The sequence below is a fragment of the Hibiscus syriacus genome, unplaced genomic scaffold, assembly GCF_006381635.1.
Source record: "Hibiscus syriacus cultivar Baekdansim isolate YM2019G1 unplaced genomic scaffold, ASM638163v2 tig00013960_pilon, whole genome shotgun sequence".
In the NCBI taxonomy this organism is placed as follows: Eukaryota; Viridiplantae; Streptophyta; class Magnoliopsida; order Malvales; family Malvaceae; genus Hibiscus; species Hibiscus syriacus.
Genome location: NW_024062312.1, coordinates 929,195 through 947,640, shown reverse-complemented (window position 1 = coordinate 947,640; position 18,446 = coordinate 929,195). Strand labels below are relative to the sequence as shown.

Sequence of the window (18,446 nt, the reverse complement as noted above, 5' to 3'; positions counted from 1 at the left end):
GGAAAAACTTGGGTTCTTGAACATGTATGTTTATCAATAAAAGTCCTAACTTGAAACATTGCGCAATCTTTTATCCTCTTTGCAATCATACGCCACGTACAGTTTTTGTCAATCGTACACCTTGTTTCGAAACGATCTTTGCTTGATTTGTTAACTTTTAGTTGATAGCCATCTTCCACACATTTCGTATACAAAGCTATCTTCAAGTCTTCCTTTGTATCAAAACAATCATCTTTCTTGATACGAATAACTTTTGTGTAACAATCAACTGCTTTCTTTGCCAACTCTTCTTCCGGTAGCTGAAGTAATTCTGGCATATTCCAGTTATACTCCCTTGGCATTTTCTTTTCTTCGGGGACTTTTTCTTCTTCTTTTTCTTCTTCAGGATATATGAATTACAGAATGGATGTTCAACATGTTCATTCACAGTCGTAACTTCCTCCTCATTATCATCAACAACATCTTCCTCGGCAACGGGTGTTTCATCATCAAAATTCAGGTATTGACCAATATCAAAATCATTACAAGCAGGGTCTGTTTCTTCTTCTGAAACATCATCAAAATCCGTGTATTGACCAATATCAAAGTCCGGGTATTGACTAAGATCAAATTTCGAATACTGACTAGTACTCACAATTTTTTCTCTTGGCTCATCATCGTCTAATTGGTCAATACGAAAACTGGAATTTGGTGCTGAAAGTTGATTTGGATTTGGATTAGAGAAAGGCTGTGGGTTTTGAGACCCACTTAGTTGATTACTACCTGCTACTGACCCAACAATACTACTTCTAGGTTCAACAACATACAATGTAACATCATCACTTGAAACATTAATGTAAGCAATGAATCGTTCAACATCTTCATTGTCGGTTAACAAATAAACTTTACCATTTCTCTGATAAGATAGCCTAAATCCACTTAGGGGCTCTAAATTCAATTTCTTTGAAACACGTAACATTAGGGTTTCATAAGTTAACTTCTTTAATGACAGTTTTAGTTGAAGATTCATGGGTAAAAGCATATTGTAAAACACCATGAACATTCTCCCATGACCCTCCAAAACACAAATCTATCCAAACATGATCAACATTAGATGATTTCATGGTTGTAACTAAACAAACGAGATGCGAAACTAAGACATGTTGCCGGATGGGGAAGGATGTCGTTGGATATAGGAATGGATGTCGCCGGAGAGAGTGATAGATGGAGATGGAATGAGTTGTGATTTAGGGATTTAGGTTATGAGTTGTTGCTGCTGCGTAGATATATACACAAAAAATTTGGCTTGCGAAACTAAAACCTGTTGCGAACTTTGAAACTCGCATTGCGATTCTGTATTATCTCGTTGCGAAAGTCAGAATCGCGTTGCGAAAGGCAATCATTTGACCATCGCAATGCGAAATGCAAATCGCAACGATAGAATCGCAATGCGAAATGAAAAAGGCAACGGGGATTAACATGCATAAACTTTTAACAATTATTGAATTCTAGGTACTTAACCAAACATTTTCAAACCAAAAGGAGTATATATGTTAACAAAACTTGCATTATGTGTATTTTATGTGTGCACTTTTAACATTTTCAGTTAGGCATGTATTAGTAACTTGAGTTTGAACATTGCTATGATCTGTTCAGTTGTTATCACTTATTAGACATTCATTTGACTATCGCAACGCGAAAATGGCTATCGCAACGAGAAAATCGCAATGCGAAATGAAAATCGCATTGCGATTTTCTCGTTGCGATTTTTATTTCGCATTGCGATTTTCATTTCGCATTACGATTTTCATTTCACATTGCGATTTTCTCGTTGCGATAGCCATTTCGCGTTGCGATAGTCTGTTTTGCCTTCAACATAAAGCAGATTGAAAATCAACAAATCAACTATTACATTTCAACACAAATTATGTACACATCAATTAAACAAATCAACATTTACAAATCAATTAAACAATCAAAAAATAATAATAATTCTTATTTCTTCATCAATTATTGAATCAATGAAACCACAACTTTGTGACCCCGTACATCCATTTCACGCAGCTCACTTAAGGATTAACCTGCAGAAACCAAACATTTGCTCAAACAAGACTTCCTACACATCTAAAACCTACAAACAACAAATTATTGAATTCTAGGTACTTAACCAAACATTTTCATACCAAAAGAAGTATATATGTTAACAAAACTTGCATTTGACTTACCAATTAACAATGAACACTTTCATAACGCGGATGCAGGTAGGCAGCGTCTCGAATATATTGCTCTAGCCATATAATGCCGAAACCACAAGCCTACTGCAGCTCTATCTCTATCGGTGGGAGGTAAAAACTCTGTGCTTCCCGTCGTCAAACGCGCCAAGCAAAGGCATACGAGAGGACCACAATCCCCTCTGGCTCCCGGCGATTGCTGTGGCGCGGTCGTCTCTGACAACTGTGACATTGAACTTCTTTGGCTTCTTGTGTCCAGAATGACTCCAATACTTAATCCCATCCAAGAATTTAGCCAAATGAGAGCTCCATCCTTGAAAATATCTCTCAAATCAGACAGTGATATGTAATTGATCATGCTGTCATACACTATTATCTTCAGGGATGGGAGCTGAAGTTGGACGAGAAGCCAGTGACGACATTCCAAAACAGGGATAAACACATGCGATCATAAGTAATAATTCATTTATTTGCGCACTTATTTATGAACACCTTTAAAAAATTTAAAAAATAAACACTAACCTTATCGACCTCCCACCATGCAGGATAAAGTTTAGCTTGTCCATTGCCCAACAAAAATGATTCATCTCGTTGATTCTTCAAGTGAACTGCGTGAAAAGCCGTCGGCATTATTGTATATAGCGAATTTTTTTATTTTCCTAAGCTTCCTTTTTATTAGTAGACGTGACACCCACGCATCGATATGCTGTTTTACAAAAAAATACATATATTAGTGAATTACATTAATTTTTAAACAAATTAATCAAAATCATATATAAGACAAATATAAGACTTACCTCCCCATCCAAATAGCCACTGTCTTCAACCCCTAATAGCACACCCCACCAAGACCGATCAAGCAACAAAAACATTTCATTGTTGAGTTGCTGATGTCAGTGTAACACCCTTGGCTCGCTCATGTAGATAAAAATCAACTGCGGTCTTAGCCCAAAGGGTATTATCCATAATTGTTTCCTGTAGTTGTCTCCTCTCCACTTCAGATACCGGAAGGGTACTAGCCGGTAACTCATACGAGAGCCAACTCTCATCCATCATATCCGGAACCGGTGGAGGTTTCTCAATACTTCGATATATTACCCCATGTGAATCGGGCTCTGGAATGGTGGGAGGGACCTCTTCAACGATGACAGTGGCCTCTTGAACGGTGGGGGGGAATCTTGAGGGAGAATAGGGGCCTCTTGAACGATTGGAGGGGACTCTTGAGGGATGACCGGTGAGTCGGGCTTCTTCTTGCGGAGTCTTCGCACCATTGGGGTGAACGGAGACGTAATAGCACGTCCACGCCGTCTGATGCGTGAACTCCGTCGTGCAAGGAAAACCCGACGTAAAGCATCCACCTTATCGGGCCGCTAAAAAAAATTAATACATAAATCAGTAAATAAACAGACATGATATTAAACAAAGACAAATATGTTTCAAACTAGCATTGTATTCACCCAAGTCATTATTCTATCATAGTTCACAAAATGCTCAGATAACATTCCAGAAGTAAGCACTTATAAACATTTAAAAGGACAAACATATATAAACATTCCAGAAGAAGAATAGTTTACTTTCGCAACACGAAACTTAAAATCGCAACGCGAAAATGACTATCGCAACGCGGAAATGGCTATCGCAATGCGAAATGAAAATCGCAACGACAAAATCGCAGCGCGAAATGAAATCGCAACGCGGAAATGGCTATCGCAATGCGAAATGAAAATCGCAACGACAAAATCGCAATGCGAAATGAAATCGCAACGACAAAATCACAACGCGAAACACAAATCGCATTGCGATTTGTGTTTCGCGTTGTGATTTTGTCGTTGCTATTTCATTTCGCGCTGCGATTTTGTCGTTGCGGTTTTCATTTCGCATTGCGATAGCCATTTCCGCGTTGCGATAGTCATTTTCGCGTTGCGAAAGTTAACTATTCTTCTTCTGCAAATTGAAACTTGAATGGATTGCATTACTTCAACCAAAAGACAAAACAAAACAAAAACAAATACTAACAAAAACAGTTTAGCAGTATTGGCAGCAACCGAATGAATTACGAGTATGAAAAATCTTAAACTTACCTCGTTACGTAGAGTATGAACCTCATTCTGCAACGATGCTACCATCTCACGTAGAGCGGCTACCTCACCGCGTAATGTAGACACCTCAACACGCCATGCACCATCGTCTTTGCGTAAAGTACCGACCTCCTCACGCAAGGCATTGACCTCATCACGTAACTCCCCTAACTCATCCCGTTGAGGTGGAGGTGGAGAACAGGGAGATAAACGTCGTGGCATCTTTGCGGTCGCTATCTTGCGGTGATGGTGGAGAAGAGGCTCGATGATGTGACAGAATAGGTGATGGCTGTCGTTGTGGAGGTGTATAGCCGGGTCGATCAGATGATGGCTCTGGGTGAGGTGATAGCTCTGGGCAAGGTGATGGCTCCCGAAGTAGAGGCTTCTCATCAACCGTTCCATCAAAAAAACGCTTACTAGCTTGCCACCAATCAGTGGCAAGCTCAGCTTCCGTGGGTGTCAGCCTCTGTAGAGGAGTGTTGGCCTCCTAACAATATAAAAGCTCAAACAAAGTTAAAAGTGTACTAGTAATAACTTGTTTATAAACATATGGTAGTATTTATGTTAACTTACATTATTTATTGTCGTATACCGTAGTAAATCTTCCCATTGCAAGGTTCGTTTCCTCTTCCAGGAAATAGCCCTGGGAATATTATTTGAAGTTTTTATTGTATATGTCTTCATGGCGGGAAAGGCCTCAAATATCCAAATCTACAAACAATATAATAACAAACATTAATAATTGTTAAATAATTACTTATAATTTTGGAAACATTATATAAAAATTCTTACCTTAAAGGCCCAAATAAAGCCTGTCAAAGTGTATTTGGAACCATCGCCATGCAAACTTTTTCGATCATACAAGGCAGACGATAATTTATTCCATGTAGCTTTCTATAAATACGAGCCCCACGGAAACAGGTTTCACGCATTTAGGTCTTCTAGCAATTTGATTAGATCATTTGGAATAGGTTGTCTGGCCTCTCTGCCTAAAAAGCCGGCATACAAAAGAATTAGAAGGCATACTCGGACAACGTCGACGTCATCCATCCGAGTAAAACCATCTTTCTTATTCAATAATATCGTCAGGTCTTCCACGTGTAGATTCGGCCTCTCCAGCTCAGGAAAAACCCGGGATAACCATGATGGGCGGGTAATGTGTCTAGTGTACCGACCTACATCATCGTGTCCGAAGCGTAGACCGGTGATTAAGCAAAACTCCCCCCGCCCAAAACACGTATACGCCGGTGGAAAATCAAACCATATCTCTTCATCACGACGTTGTATAGTATCTGGTAGATCCCTAGTCATGGTTTGACGAAATAGGTGTGTCAACATCGCATCTCCACCGGGATGTTGTACTTTCAGCCATGGCCCGAAGCAAGTATCCTCAAACATTTTTCTTTGTGCAGGTGAAAGCTTCGACGCAATTGTTTTGGCCAGGCTGACTTTATTTCTTAAGGTTAATTGAGCTGAATAAAAGTTCTACAAAAACAATAAACATACTAAGTTAGATATACCAAAAACTACACTGTGAAGATATACCAAAAATAATAATAAACATAAAGAGTAGTAGTTTATTCTTCAAACTTAAATTGCAACACTGTGAATTCTTATTTGTCTTTGTTTTTGGTTGAAATAATGCAATTCATTCAAGTTTCAATTTGCAGAAGAAGAATAGTTTCTGAAAATGAAAATCGCAACACGAAAATGACTATCGCAACGAGAGAATCGCAACGCGAAACTAAAATCGCGTTGCGATTTTCATTTCGCGTTGCGATTCTCGGTTGATTAATAAGCAATCTAAGTGAAATGGTTAATCTATTATGAATTACCAGTAAACTTATCATCAATTTCAATATGAAAAACCTAATAATAATGCAAAAATTTCAAAAAGAAAATAATTAAAAAAACTAACCCTCGTTGGTTGATTTGGTTGATTTTCCATTTCTGATTGTGAGGGTGGCTCTGAGAGATGGAGATAGACGGATTTCGCCGGAGATGGGGACGGATTCGTCGGGAGATGGGTGAGAGAGTGAGAGATGGAGATGGGACTGAGTTGTGATTTTAGGTTTTAGGTTATGAGTTGCGATTACGGGATATACTGTGGACGATTCAGTGTTCCAATATATTAATATTCGTGTTTGGAATTTAAAAATAAAATACTTGGCCAGGATACTAATGGCGCTTTGAAAATCGCATTGCGATTATGTATTATCGTGTTGCGAAAGTCAGAATCGCGTTACGAAAGTCAGTATCGCGTTGCGAAAGTAAGTATCTCGTTGCGATTTTGTATTATCGCATTGTGATTTTCCCAATTCGCGTTGCGATTTACTTATTCGCATTGCGATTTTCCCAATTCGCGTTGCGATTTACTTATTCGCATTGCGAATTGGGAAAATCGCAACGACACTGTAGACCATCGCAACGCGATTTCCAACTATCGCATTGCGAAAATGCAACGTGAATTTACGATAATGGAGATCGCGTTGCGAATTAGCGATCGCATTGCGATTTTGTTAGTCATTTTGGCAAATCCGGAAAAAATTGGTTAAAATCGTATATTATATGGGATTTTTGGTCACTGAGGTTATTTTCTCTTTCTTTTATATAACTCTTTGGGAAAAAATTAATATATATATATATATATATGAAAACAAAAACTTGAATTAAGGCTTGAAAAGGTTAAAAGGTGATCGTTGAAGATATTTAGGTCTACAGTATGACGGTTAACTCAATTCAGATTAGTTTTAATTGATTCAAATGTGCATTTCATTATGTCTGTTACGACGGTTAATGAAGAATGATCAATTTATAACAAATCGATAATATTAATGAATAATTTATTACTTAAAAAATTCAATCAAAAATTAAAAATTTAATCAAACACTTACCCTAATAGATATTTAAGAGGTTGAGACAAAACACAGTTCAACGTCGAAATATAATATGTTAGACTTCAACATCTCAGTACAGTCATGTAAATATGTAGCCGATTACTTTATTTTCATCGAACACTTCGAATTTTTCCTAATAATTTACCCTTTTACTCGACCCTAGTTTGGTGTTGCTTTACAAATTACAAGCTGTCAAAAGAAGACAACGATTTGCAAGAGGGGACGACCAAAACGATGGCGTTTTAAATTCTCCGGTCAAACAACCCCCTCCCTCCTCCTTCAATCTTCTGTTGAACCCTTGTTTTCAAGCTCGTCATTTGGGAAAATGCCCGAGCTTTCTAGATTCGATGGGAAAATTCAATTCGGAAGTAATGAGCTCTAAAGCTGTACAAAACAGGCATCCCAACAAGGTCTCGTTTTAAAAGGTTAGTAGAAGCCTTCGATTATTCTTCTGTTCTTCTTTTTCCAGGCCTTGTTTTGTGTATCTCTTTCGAAGTGAAATGATTTGTATGTATTTTAATGAATTCTATGCTCTATGGGTTTTTTTTTTTGTAGCACAAAAAAGTGGGGTTATCTTAAAATATGGAAAGGAATTATGTTCTTTTGGTGGGCATTTTTCTGCTCTTAGTTGGTGTGGGTTGCTCTGGTAATGATTCGAAGGTAAGTTTCGTTAGTAATTTAAGTTTATTTTGTCTGTTAAGTTTGTTGATGGGGGTTAAGATGGTTTCTCGTTGATGTTTGGTTTTAGGGAAATGGTGATGGAGAAGAAGATGCAGTTGTAGAAAGAGTTGATTCTAAATCTGTTCCCGATTCTATTAAAGATAATGGAAGAGATCAAACTGATGGATCGGAGAGGGGTGCTGATAATGATGCAAGTAAGAGCAATATGAACCGGCGATCGGGTTCGAATGGAGGCAACGACTTGGTGAAGGATGGGAAAGAATCGAGTGGTGAAGCAAAAGGAAATACAAATAGTGGGAAAGATAACGGAAGAGATCAAATTGATGGATCAAAACAGGTTTCTGTTAGTGATGCCAGTAAGAGTGGTTTGAACCGGCAATCGGGTTCAAATGAAGGCAAGAATTCGGTAAAGGATGGGAAAGAACTGAGTGGTGAAGCAAACGGAAATACAAATAGTGGGAAAGATCACGGAGGAGATCAAATTGATGGATCAAAAGGGGGTGCTGATATTGATTCGAACCGGCAATCGGGTTCTAATGAAGGCAAGAATTTGGTAAAGGATGGGAAAGAACTGAGTGGTGAAGCAAAAGGAAAATCAAATAGTGGGAAAGATCATGGAGGAGTTCAAATTGATGGATCAAAAGGGGGTGCTGATAATGATGCTAGTAAGAGCGATTTGCACCAGCAATCAGGCTCGAATGAAGGCAAGAATTTGGTGAAGGATGGGAAAGAATCGAGTGGTGAAGCAAAAAGAAATACAATTAGTGGGAAAGACCATGGAGGAGATCGAATCGATGGATCAAAAGGGGGTACTGATAATGGTGCAAGTAAAATCGATTTGAACCAGCAATCAAACTCGAATGAAGGCAAGAATTCGGTGAAGGATGGGGAAAAATCAACAAATAGTGAGAAAGATAAGGGAGGAGACATTGACAGATCAGATAAGGGTCCAAAGAAAGTGAGCAAAGAGGAAGAGATTATACGGGGCTCGGTCCAACCACCGCCTCCATTACCAAGGAACGATGGCTCTCAAGTTGCAGAATGCGATTCATCTAATATGTGTATGAATATGAATAAAAGTTTTGCTGCCTGTTTGCGAGTTGCAGGAAATGGTAAGTATTGATGATGAATTTTCAGTATTGATGATGATCACATGAGACAATATTTGACCTTTTTCTACCTCGGTTTGCGATATTCCAGATTCTCCCAATCTGTTACTTCTGATTCAGAACAAGGGAAAGGGGCCTCTCACCCTTAAAATATCTGCTCCACCTTTTGTTCAGTTAGAGGAAACGGATGTTGAACTCGAAGAGAATCGAGATAAAAAGGTATTCGTAAACAATACTGCAAGTTATTAAGATCACAAACTGTTGCTCGTTTAACCGACTTTGGTTTAGCATAACTTAAATGTTTTTAACCATGTCTCGATTACTCTTAGTGCAATCAGTTCTAATGCCATTTAACACAAGTACACCTCAAAAGAAATCGGGTTCAGAAGAAAGTTGATAAACTTGTGTAGCCATCATCTTAGCACATTTTGTTGTTTGAATACTTTTTCGTTATTGTTTCGTTTTATAGATTAATACCACAAGTACCCTTATGCTGCCGGAATGAATACCGATACCTCTTGTGAACGGAGTCTTCTGCATGTACTTTTATATGTTTCATCAATTGAAATGATCTTTGATTTTCAAGTGTGTATATATCTATCTATCTATATATATGTATCTGTCCGGATGGTGCTACTGTGAGCATTTCTTGCATTGCTAATGGTATTGATTGTATAAGAATGTTGTTTCGTTGAATGTTGTTTCGTTGAATGTGTTTACGCAGGTAAAGATTTCAATAAAAGGTTCCGGAAGCGGAAACTTTATCGTCTTAAAGGATGGTACCGGAGAGTGCAGTCTTGATTTCAAGGATTTGATTCCTCAAAATTTGTCCAAGTCCTATGTAAACATTTTGTCACTAACCCCAACAACGGCCTTTATATTTGCCGCTGCCATACTGATGTTAGTGTCGTGTTGGATGGGCAAGAGCTTTAGACGGAGGCAACTCGCTAGAAGTAGCTCGAAATACCAAAGGATAGACGTGGGGCTGCCCGTATCTAGTAAGGCAAGAAGAGAACCGGATGTTGACGATGGTTGGGATAACAGCTGGGGTGATGATTGGGACGACGAGGAGGCACCGGTGACACCTTCAATGCCTAAAACTCCTAGCGTCTCCTCCAAAGGCCTTGCCTCCCGACGATTGAACAAGGATGGATGGAAGGACTAGCGTCGTCTTCATTTACGTAAGCAACCGAAACCGGGGTTCGAGAGAAAATAACAATACATCGATATAGATTCTTGTTTAAATTAGACAGTTTAGTTGCTCTTTTCTGTTTCTTAAATTCCTTAATCGGAATGGAAATGGGAACCTGAAGAAGAAATAACATGATGTAGGGCTTCCCTTGTGTTATTAATGCAAAGTAGTTTAAAATTAGACAGTTAAGGTAGTCTTCTTTTATACTTGCTATTTATTTAGGGAGTATTTGGCAAATAACTGATAGTTGGCTATTTATTTAGGGAGTATTTGGCAAATAACTGATAGTTGGTAGTTGATTCCAATAGCTGGTTTGATCAACTGATTTGATTAGCTGATTTGATCAACTGTTTATATAGAATTGTTTGATAAAATTTAGCTTATAACTGATATGGGTAAAATGACAAATAAGGGCTTGATACATTTAGTTGTTAAATACATATATGTTTTATAATACTTTAGTCTTGATTGAGATGAAATTATTCGAATAAAATGATTTTAACAAGAAATTAAAATTTTATTGTACTTTTAATATATTCTTTAACCTTTACAATTAAATTCCAACAGTAAAAATTTCAGGCTAAACGAACTATTTTTGTTTAATTTTTCAATAAAATATATATATTTTTTGGAACCATATTGGTATTTTGAATTCGTACTTGCATCTCAAGGCAAGCAGACTCCAGAATGCTTAGCTTCTTGATAAGAACTGGGTAAATTATAAATTTAATCACTAAACTTTACACTCTCTCCTATTTTGTTCACTGAACTTTGAAAGCTTTCAATTTTTTCACTGAACTTAATACATTGGTTTTTTTTTTTTGTAATTGAATTTTACTCTTTCTCCTATTTTGATCACTCCGTCATTAAATAGTTAACGTTGTTAAAAATGGCACCGCTGTTAAAAAAAATTCACCAAAACGACGCCATTTTGCATCTATATAACAACTCATTTTAACGTCTTAACTATTTAACGGCCAAGTAACAAAAAATCCAATGTATAAAGTTTATTGAGGAAATTGAAAAGATATAAAATACAATGAGTGAAATAGGAGAAAGAGTAAAGTTAAATTATCAAATTTATAATTTACCCATAAGAATTTTAAGACAAGGACGAAGTTTTTGACCAAACATACTCTTAATCATATTTTCGGAATAAAGAAATTACCTGGTCATTTCATATAATATAATTATATTCTCGAACAGGATTAATTATTTATTGTGGAATTGTATCAAACTTTTGACCAAACATACTCTCAATCTTGCATAAAAATCTAACGTGCTCCTGTCACCTATATATATATATACACCTGTTCTTATTATCTTGTATGATCAAAGTTCTTTAATTTACACACCATGGGGAATTGGTCTTTGCTTAGCCGCCTAAGGAGGGTCGTGAGGAAGGTTAAACAGTTGCTGAATTTCGGCACGAATCGATGGCGTGTCGCTTCCATGATCGGTGGTGTCTCTCGGAGGCTGAGCTTCACGGATAGGCCGGGTTGAGGCCATATGTGGACGACGTCCGTGATTCGGATGATGAGTTGGGTCGATGTTCGAATAGGATGTTGCGGACGGCGAGTTATCGATCGGAGGATGATATCGATACGAGAGCGGAGATGTTCATCGCAAATTTTCATATACAACTTCGGATTGAGAGGCAGGTCTCTTTGCAGTTCAAATACCACAACAGGACCCGTGATTGCCATGGTAAAAAAAAAAATCTCATTTTCTCATTATATTTGTTACCAACGTATCTAAATTAAAATCCCACAACAGGTGTGGGAAGGAGAGGGAGTCATAAAATATGGCCGGAAACTCATCGGTGCAACCGATTCTCAGAAATCAGAGCCGGGAACCATCAGAGGCGATCTAACAGTGGTCGTCGGAAGGTATGACGCCGACCATGGTTGAACTGTAGTATTAGTTTTACAAATACATATTATGAAATGGGAGGGGAGGGTTTGTTTTGGAATGCAGAAATATAATTCATGGGAGTGATGGTCCGGAGACTGCCAAGGATGAAATCAACTTATGGTTCAAGCCACAAGAACTGGTTGACTACAGAAGCAACGCGGAGAGATGGATCTATGGAGTCAACTGATGAAGCATCTTTTTCTTTGCATTGATGATCAATCAGTAGTTGCTGAAATTTTTGTCATTTGAGGCATACTTTCTAGAATAACAACATTGTTTTATCTCAAACTAAACTCAAGGCAAAACTCACGATATAATGCTTTCAAAATAAATAATTCACGAGATAATGCACTCCCCATATTATTTGTTGAAATAGGGTGAAAGCCACAGTGTTTGTCGTAGGTCGTTGGGAGGGCATGGCGACCTATGTGTTGGGGACGTTAAAACGTCCATTATCTCTGTGCAACTCGCCGGGAAGCTATGAGAGAGATTGCATGCGCCATGCACGTCCCAACACGGTGGGCATCCGAGGCCATCCGAGAAGCTATGCGAGAGCATCCGAGGCCATCCAACCGAGGCCATCCGACCGAGGCCATCCGACCGAGGCCATCCGACCAAGGGCATCCGACCGAGGCCATCCGACCGAATTATGTGAGGGCATGCGAGGATAGCCGCACGAGCTATGCGAGGGCATCCGAGCGAGCGAGCAAGGGTAGGTCGCCAGGATTGCATGGCGACCTACAAGGTCGCCAGGATTGCATGGCGACCTACAAGGTCGCCAGGATTGCATGGCGACCTATGTTTGGGGACGTGCATATGCCATGCAACACGTTCATTTTCTCTGTGTGTTCGTCGTCGGGAAGCTGGCCATGTAGTAGGTCGCCCGGAAGGCATGGCGACCTACGACCAACACTGTATTTCACCCTATTTGAGCAATTAATATTGGAAGAGCATTATCTCGTGAAATAATTTGTTCGAGAACATTATCTCGAAAGTTCAACCCTAAACTCCATGGATAAACAACAATAATCTATTTTCCTCTATTTTAACATAGGTAAAGTACTAGCCCTAGCCCTTTTCTATATTTTTCTTCTTTTGCGCCTCTTCTCTTTCTTTTTTATTTATTTATATTTTTCATTGATGATGATATCTCGAATTTATTTAGTTATCTTGCTAATCTATCTTTACATTGGATTTCCATATTAAATATTGATAAATGTCTGTAATCACTAGGGATGGCATGAGACCCGAATTTGACGGGTTCTGACCCGACCCAACCCGATCAGGTCGGGTTTTTTTTTAAAAAATTAGGTTCGGGTCGGGTCGGTCAGGTTTTTTAAATGTGATGTTCGGGTCGGGTTCGGGTTTAGGGTGAAAATACCCAACCCGACCCGACCCAAAAAAATATAATTTTACATTATATATTTAGGAATAATTATAATAATACCCCTCTATATATATTATTTTTTTCAATTAAGTCATTGTTTTATTGAATAAAAATAATATTTTTTTATTATATTGGATCGGGTCGGTTTTTAAGTTATATATCAGGTCTGGTCGAATCTCGGATGGAGGAGCCATTGTTCTCGGATTAGGTCGGGTGGACCAAAAATCTAACCCAACCCGACCCATGCCCATCCCTAATAATCACTAAAGATATGTAACGATTGAGTTATGATAATATCGATTTGTCAACAAACCATAAGTGTTTTATACATTTTTATCATCCATGGTCAATAAGGATGTTTGTTTATTGTCATCAATATTTCAAGTTGTTTGATTAGATTTTTAACTATTTAAATCATTTTTTCTAGTCGTTTCTTATAACTTTAAGTATTTTTCTTATTGAATAAAAATAGTAAGCTATTTACAAAAGAAACTTGAATAAAATATTAAAATTATCACTTTTGTTTCATTTTTATTTTTTCAATCTAAAATATTAAATATTGTTAGCTTAATGGTTAATAAAATGATTTTTAACTTAAATTTTAAATTTTAAATAAAATATCAATGATTTTTAATTTTTTAAAAAAATATTGATATAACATCTAAATTTTAGATAAAATATCAATTTGATCCTAAAATCAATTAAAATTCTCTATCATTGACTACCATTTACCACAATCGCTATTCATCTCTGGCTACCATTGATTGTTGTCATCGACGATAATTGGACACGATATTTATAGTTTCTTGTTTTTAAGACTCAATCTAGTGTTTGATTCGTTAAAAAATATATCTTAAACTCAACACATCTAACCATAATCTTTCGACTTTCTTTAAAATTAAACCATAATAATAAGTTATCATTAATATTTTTAAAAAATAATAACATGAAAATTTTAAGTATATATCTTTCAAAAATTTCACATTTTAAAATAAATTTAATTTTTAATATCATTATTTTTAAACAAATATTAATAATATATGTATATCATCAGTATATTTTCGCATGATCTAAACATTTATTTTTCAAATAAATCTAAAATAAAATATGAATAACAAACCTATTAACAAACGGCTAACGAGTCCTGCAAAATAGCTCTATTTCTGCTGTCCAATATAACCAGTAACAACGCGCCACGTATGAAAACTCGACTTTTGTCCAACAAACAAACTTAATGATCTCTGACATGGCGGACTCGTATTCGTCAATGAACTAAAATAACTTAATGCTGAGCTGTATTGGATATTTTGAATTACTTGGTCCCCAATCAAACACGGACTTGAAAAATCTATTTATATTTAAAAAAACAATGATGGAGCTTGAAATCCGCCAACCTCACCTGCCCTATATAAAGCCAACGAGTTCTCTTCTGCGTTTGCTCGTCTTTTTTTTTCGGCGTAATCGATAAGCATTGAAAAAATTTGCTCCAAGGTCCCTTCGAAAGCCCTATCCCTAATCCCAGATTTAATTGAGTATTGAATTCGTTTCGCTTTCCTGATCGAAGATTTCGTTTAATTCTCTGAATCGGTAAGCTTCTCTCTTCAATTCCTTTACCTTTTTTTTACCGAATATGTCGTGTATCGTATGCAAATCAAATTCTGTACTGTTTGTTTATTGAGTTATTTTCTATTTTGATCTCTCTCTTTTTTTTAAAAAAATTTGATCTGATTTGTGAGTTTTTTTTACTGCTATATGTTGATTTCGTGAATATGGATTTCTTCGCTGCGTTTGATTATTTCGTAGATGTTTTAGGGTTTTCGGAATTGAAAATTTTCGGGTGGCATATATGAGTTTAAATTACGACATTACTTCTTTTTCGTTTGTCTTTTATCCTGAGATTGAGCTGGCCGTTTTTAATTTTGAAATATTTCCTTTATATTTGATTTATTTCAAATTATTTTATTATATTGTTTTGGTTTAATTGCCTTTTTACATCTTCAGATGGCGGCTAAACCACTTACAAGTAAAGCAATCGCTCTCACGGAAAAGAAAATGGACATGACATTGGGTGAGCTTTTAGCTGTTTCTGCCTTTTCTTCAAATTGTTTTCTTATGGTGGTAAACATGTTTCTGATTAGTTTGACCTTTTTTTTAACTTAGATGATATCATTAAACTGTCAAAAAAGACTACAAACAAAGGCAAGAAACAGCAGCAGCCAAGAATGCCGGTAAGAATTTTCTTACTCCGGAAAACACATTTTTATTGTTCCTCGTGCTTAAATTGATATTCTAATCTGTTCTCCTCTTACAATCAGAATAAAAGCCAGAGACCTGTGAGTAACGCTGCTAAAGACAAGGCTTTTAAGGTACGGCAGTACATGAACTCGCGGTCTTCTCTTAGACAGGTATGTAAAATTTTGACATTTTTGTGGATTAATTTGCATTTATTCTGGTTGCACGTTTGGACTTTGGTTCATATTTATATTTATGCTCCATTTATGTAAATCAGGGGGTTCTAGCGCAAAGAAGGTCCAATTTCCAGGGCAACCGGTTTCCTTTTGCAGCTGAGGCTGCCCAAAGGACTGCAGTTGCTCCATTTCGAAATAGAGCCTTTAATAGTAGAAGGGTGCCTAATTTGAACAAGCCAAGGTATGTGCATGTCAAGTATTCAATAGTTGCTTAATAGAGTAGCCATAATTTCTTATAGCTGGAATACTTATGTTAGAAATTAAAATGTAATCATTGCAGGTAAATTTTGGATCTTTTATGATATTGATGACCTCTGGAATGTGGTCTTGGTTAACTTAATTCAAGTTGCATTCTGTGTGGAACTCCTAATATTTGATTACATATCTTGTGGAAAAGACCGAATTTGGGATTATATTGAAGTGTGTGGCATTTTTTGGTTCAACTACCCAAAGTAGTATGCTAGATTGTGCAAGGTTCTCAGGTTAACTGGTGCTTAATTTGGAATTGGTTTTCCCTTTTGGGTGGGACATTGAAGCATTGAGTAGGAAGTGTTTAACATGGTTATAATGTTTGAAGAAGGTGGATTTAGGGAAAAAAAGCTTGACGCCAAGTTTTGCTGATTGTCGTTGTCAACATGTCTAGAAATGTAATTGAGTAGTTATTGCTCATGCATTTGTTGTGCCATTTGCCGGTTAACCATTAATTTTGATCTCCCTATCAAGTAATTTTGGCTGCTTCAGATTCCTTAGAAAAAAAGCATGACACCAAGGTTTGATGATTTCCTTTGTCAACAAGTCTAGAAATGTTAATTGAGTAGTTTGTGCTCATACAAATGGCTTTTGTATTGCCATTTGCCGGTCAACCATTAATTTCGATCTCCCTATCAAGTAATGTTGGCCGCTTCAGATTCCTTGACGGCTTTATTCATTGGGAGCTATCACATCCTTCAGTTTACACTAGTATTAACTAGTTGGGAAGCTTGTGGCCGTATGAAAGCCCTCCTTTTCCAGTCCACTGTTGATGCTTCATCCTTTTCTTCTTTACTAGGGTTACTCTAGCCTGCCAAATCTATGATTGAGCTTTATGTTCTTTTAATTGACATTGGTTTTATTGACCCTGTGATATACTATTTAAAAAGAACATATTGGTGAAGTGAATCGATTGTTGCCGATGGTGCCATACTGAAATATGAGCCGGAGATAATGAAGCTGGAACAGTATTGGGTTGGGGAATATTGCAAGTTTATGTTGATCCATGTTGTGTTGATGTAAATTTGGCACTTATGCCGGAGTGGTGTTTATTTCCTTCAAAAGTTGGGGTCTAGGAGTTTGCTCTAATTGGTATTGCTGCTTGTTGGGAGTATACCTATGCGGTTCTACCCATAGGTTTGCCACTGCATTTGAAGCCTTTTTTCACCGTGGGTAGCAATGCCATCTCAAATGATTATGTTTGCAAATTGAAAAGGCTTTGCGGAAAATAGGGAGTTTCATTACAGAATTGTTTGTTTTGTGTTTCCGTTTACTGGAAATATAGTCTTATGCTCTGGTAAGATTCCCAATTCTCAACATTTTGGTTGGGTGAAAGCTAATTCTTCATTGGACTTGCCACATTATTATGTAACGTTTTTGTTATCCATTCATGGTTTTTGATTCTCCGGTGCAGGATTGGGGCAACACCGATCCAAAGAACTGCAAATGGTGGTTTTGCAGCAAAGCTGTCGCTGCGGCAGCCGCAGCAGCAACAACAACAAGAGAACAAAGTAACGAAGCAAAAGCCGAAAACATTGGATTCCCTGTTTGCGAACATGAAGGAAGAGCGAATGAGAGTATTTTCACATCAGAACAAGAATGTACAACCCAATGGTGGTGGAAGGCAAATAGTGCCCTGGGGAAGAGGGCGATTTGGCAAGTGATGTGTTCTGTTGACCTGAGGTCCTTACGTCTTTTCATACGGTGTTGTGTTTTTGAACCTCCTCTATCAACTGTAGGTAATGTGTTCTCACTTGCTCGAATTTGTACTTTGGAATTATTCCTTTTACACGGATGATGGCTTTTGTAATCAAATTAGAGCCCTTTAGCCATTCGTAGAGCGACCGCTAACATGGTGTTAGAGTTTCAATATTTGGCCATATTCTCCCCAACTTCGAATCGTCGTTAGTAAAAAAAAACTAGGATTTGCAGCAGCCCACACATTTAAGAATGTAAAGCAGATCGATATCTGCCAAAGTTTGATGATGAATTTTTTATAATAAGAGAAAACATGTAAAATGATTATTAAAAGAATGGGACAAAAACAATTTGGATGACATGTGGGAAGATGGTGGGATATAATCACAGCCATGTTATAGGTACCATTACCAACGTCTACTGTCGGCTAGGGATGTAAAAATCTGACCAGATTTGTAAGATTGATTGAAATTGAATTTGTTTGTGGCCTGAGCGGGATGATTCAAAATTGACTCGAGTTTGAACTGATGTTTACTTAAACATAAGTTGGACATAGAAATTGT

General features: G+C 37.3%; 3 protein-coding genes across 3 annotated transcripts; all 3 read left to right on the top strand.

Annotated features, from left to right (window-relative positions):
* The first annotated feature begins 7,454 nt into the window (after nt 1–7,454).
* LOC120206689 (protein qua-1-like) lies at nt 7,455–10,290 on the top strand. Its single transcript, XM_039206264.1, has 5 exons — nt 7,455–7,610; nt 7,741–7,845; nt 7,934–8,978; nt 9,067–9,194; nt 9,700–10,290. Exons 2-5 carry the CDS (start codon nt 7,768–7,770, stop codon nt 10,138–10,140), a joined length of 1,692 nt encoding a protein of 563 aa, XP_039062195.1. The 5' UTR covers nt 7,455–7,610; nt 7,741–7,767; the 3' UTR covers nt 10,141–10,290.
* A 1,220-nt stretch (nt 10,291–11,510) lies between these two features.
* LOC120206545 (nucleoside diphosphate kinase 3-like) lies at nt 11,511–12,543 on the top strand. Its single transcript, XM_039206170.1, has 3 exons — nt 11,511–11,874; nt 11,944–12,056; nt 12,145–12,543. The coding sequence occupies exons 1-3, from the start codon at nt 11,677–11,679 to the stop codon at nt 12,266–12,268; spliced, it is 435 nt and encodes a 144-aa protein (XP_039062101.1). The 5' UTR covers nt 11,511–11,676; the 3' UTR covers nt 12,269–12,543.
* A 2,354-nt stretch (nt 12,544–14,897) lies between these two features.
* LOC120206688 lies at nt 14,898–17,974 on the top strand. Its single transcript, XM_039206263.1, has 6 exons — nt 14,898–15,055; nt 15,470–15,536; nt 15,629–15,696; nt 15,784–15,873; nt 15,978–16,117; nt 17,600–17,974. The coding sequence occupies exons 2-6, from the start codon at nt 15,470–15,472 to the stop codon at nt 17,847–17,849; spliced, it is 615 nt and encodes a 204-aa protein (XP_039062194.1). The 5' UTR covers nt 14,898–15,055; the 3' UTR covers nt 17,850–17,974.
* The last annotated feature ends 472 nt before the right edge of the window (nt 17,975–18,446 follow it).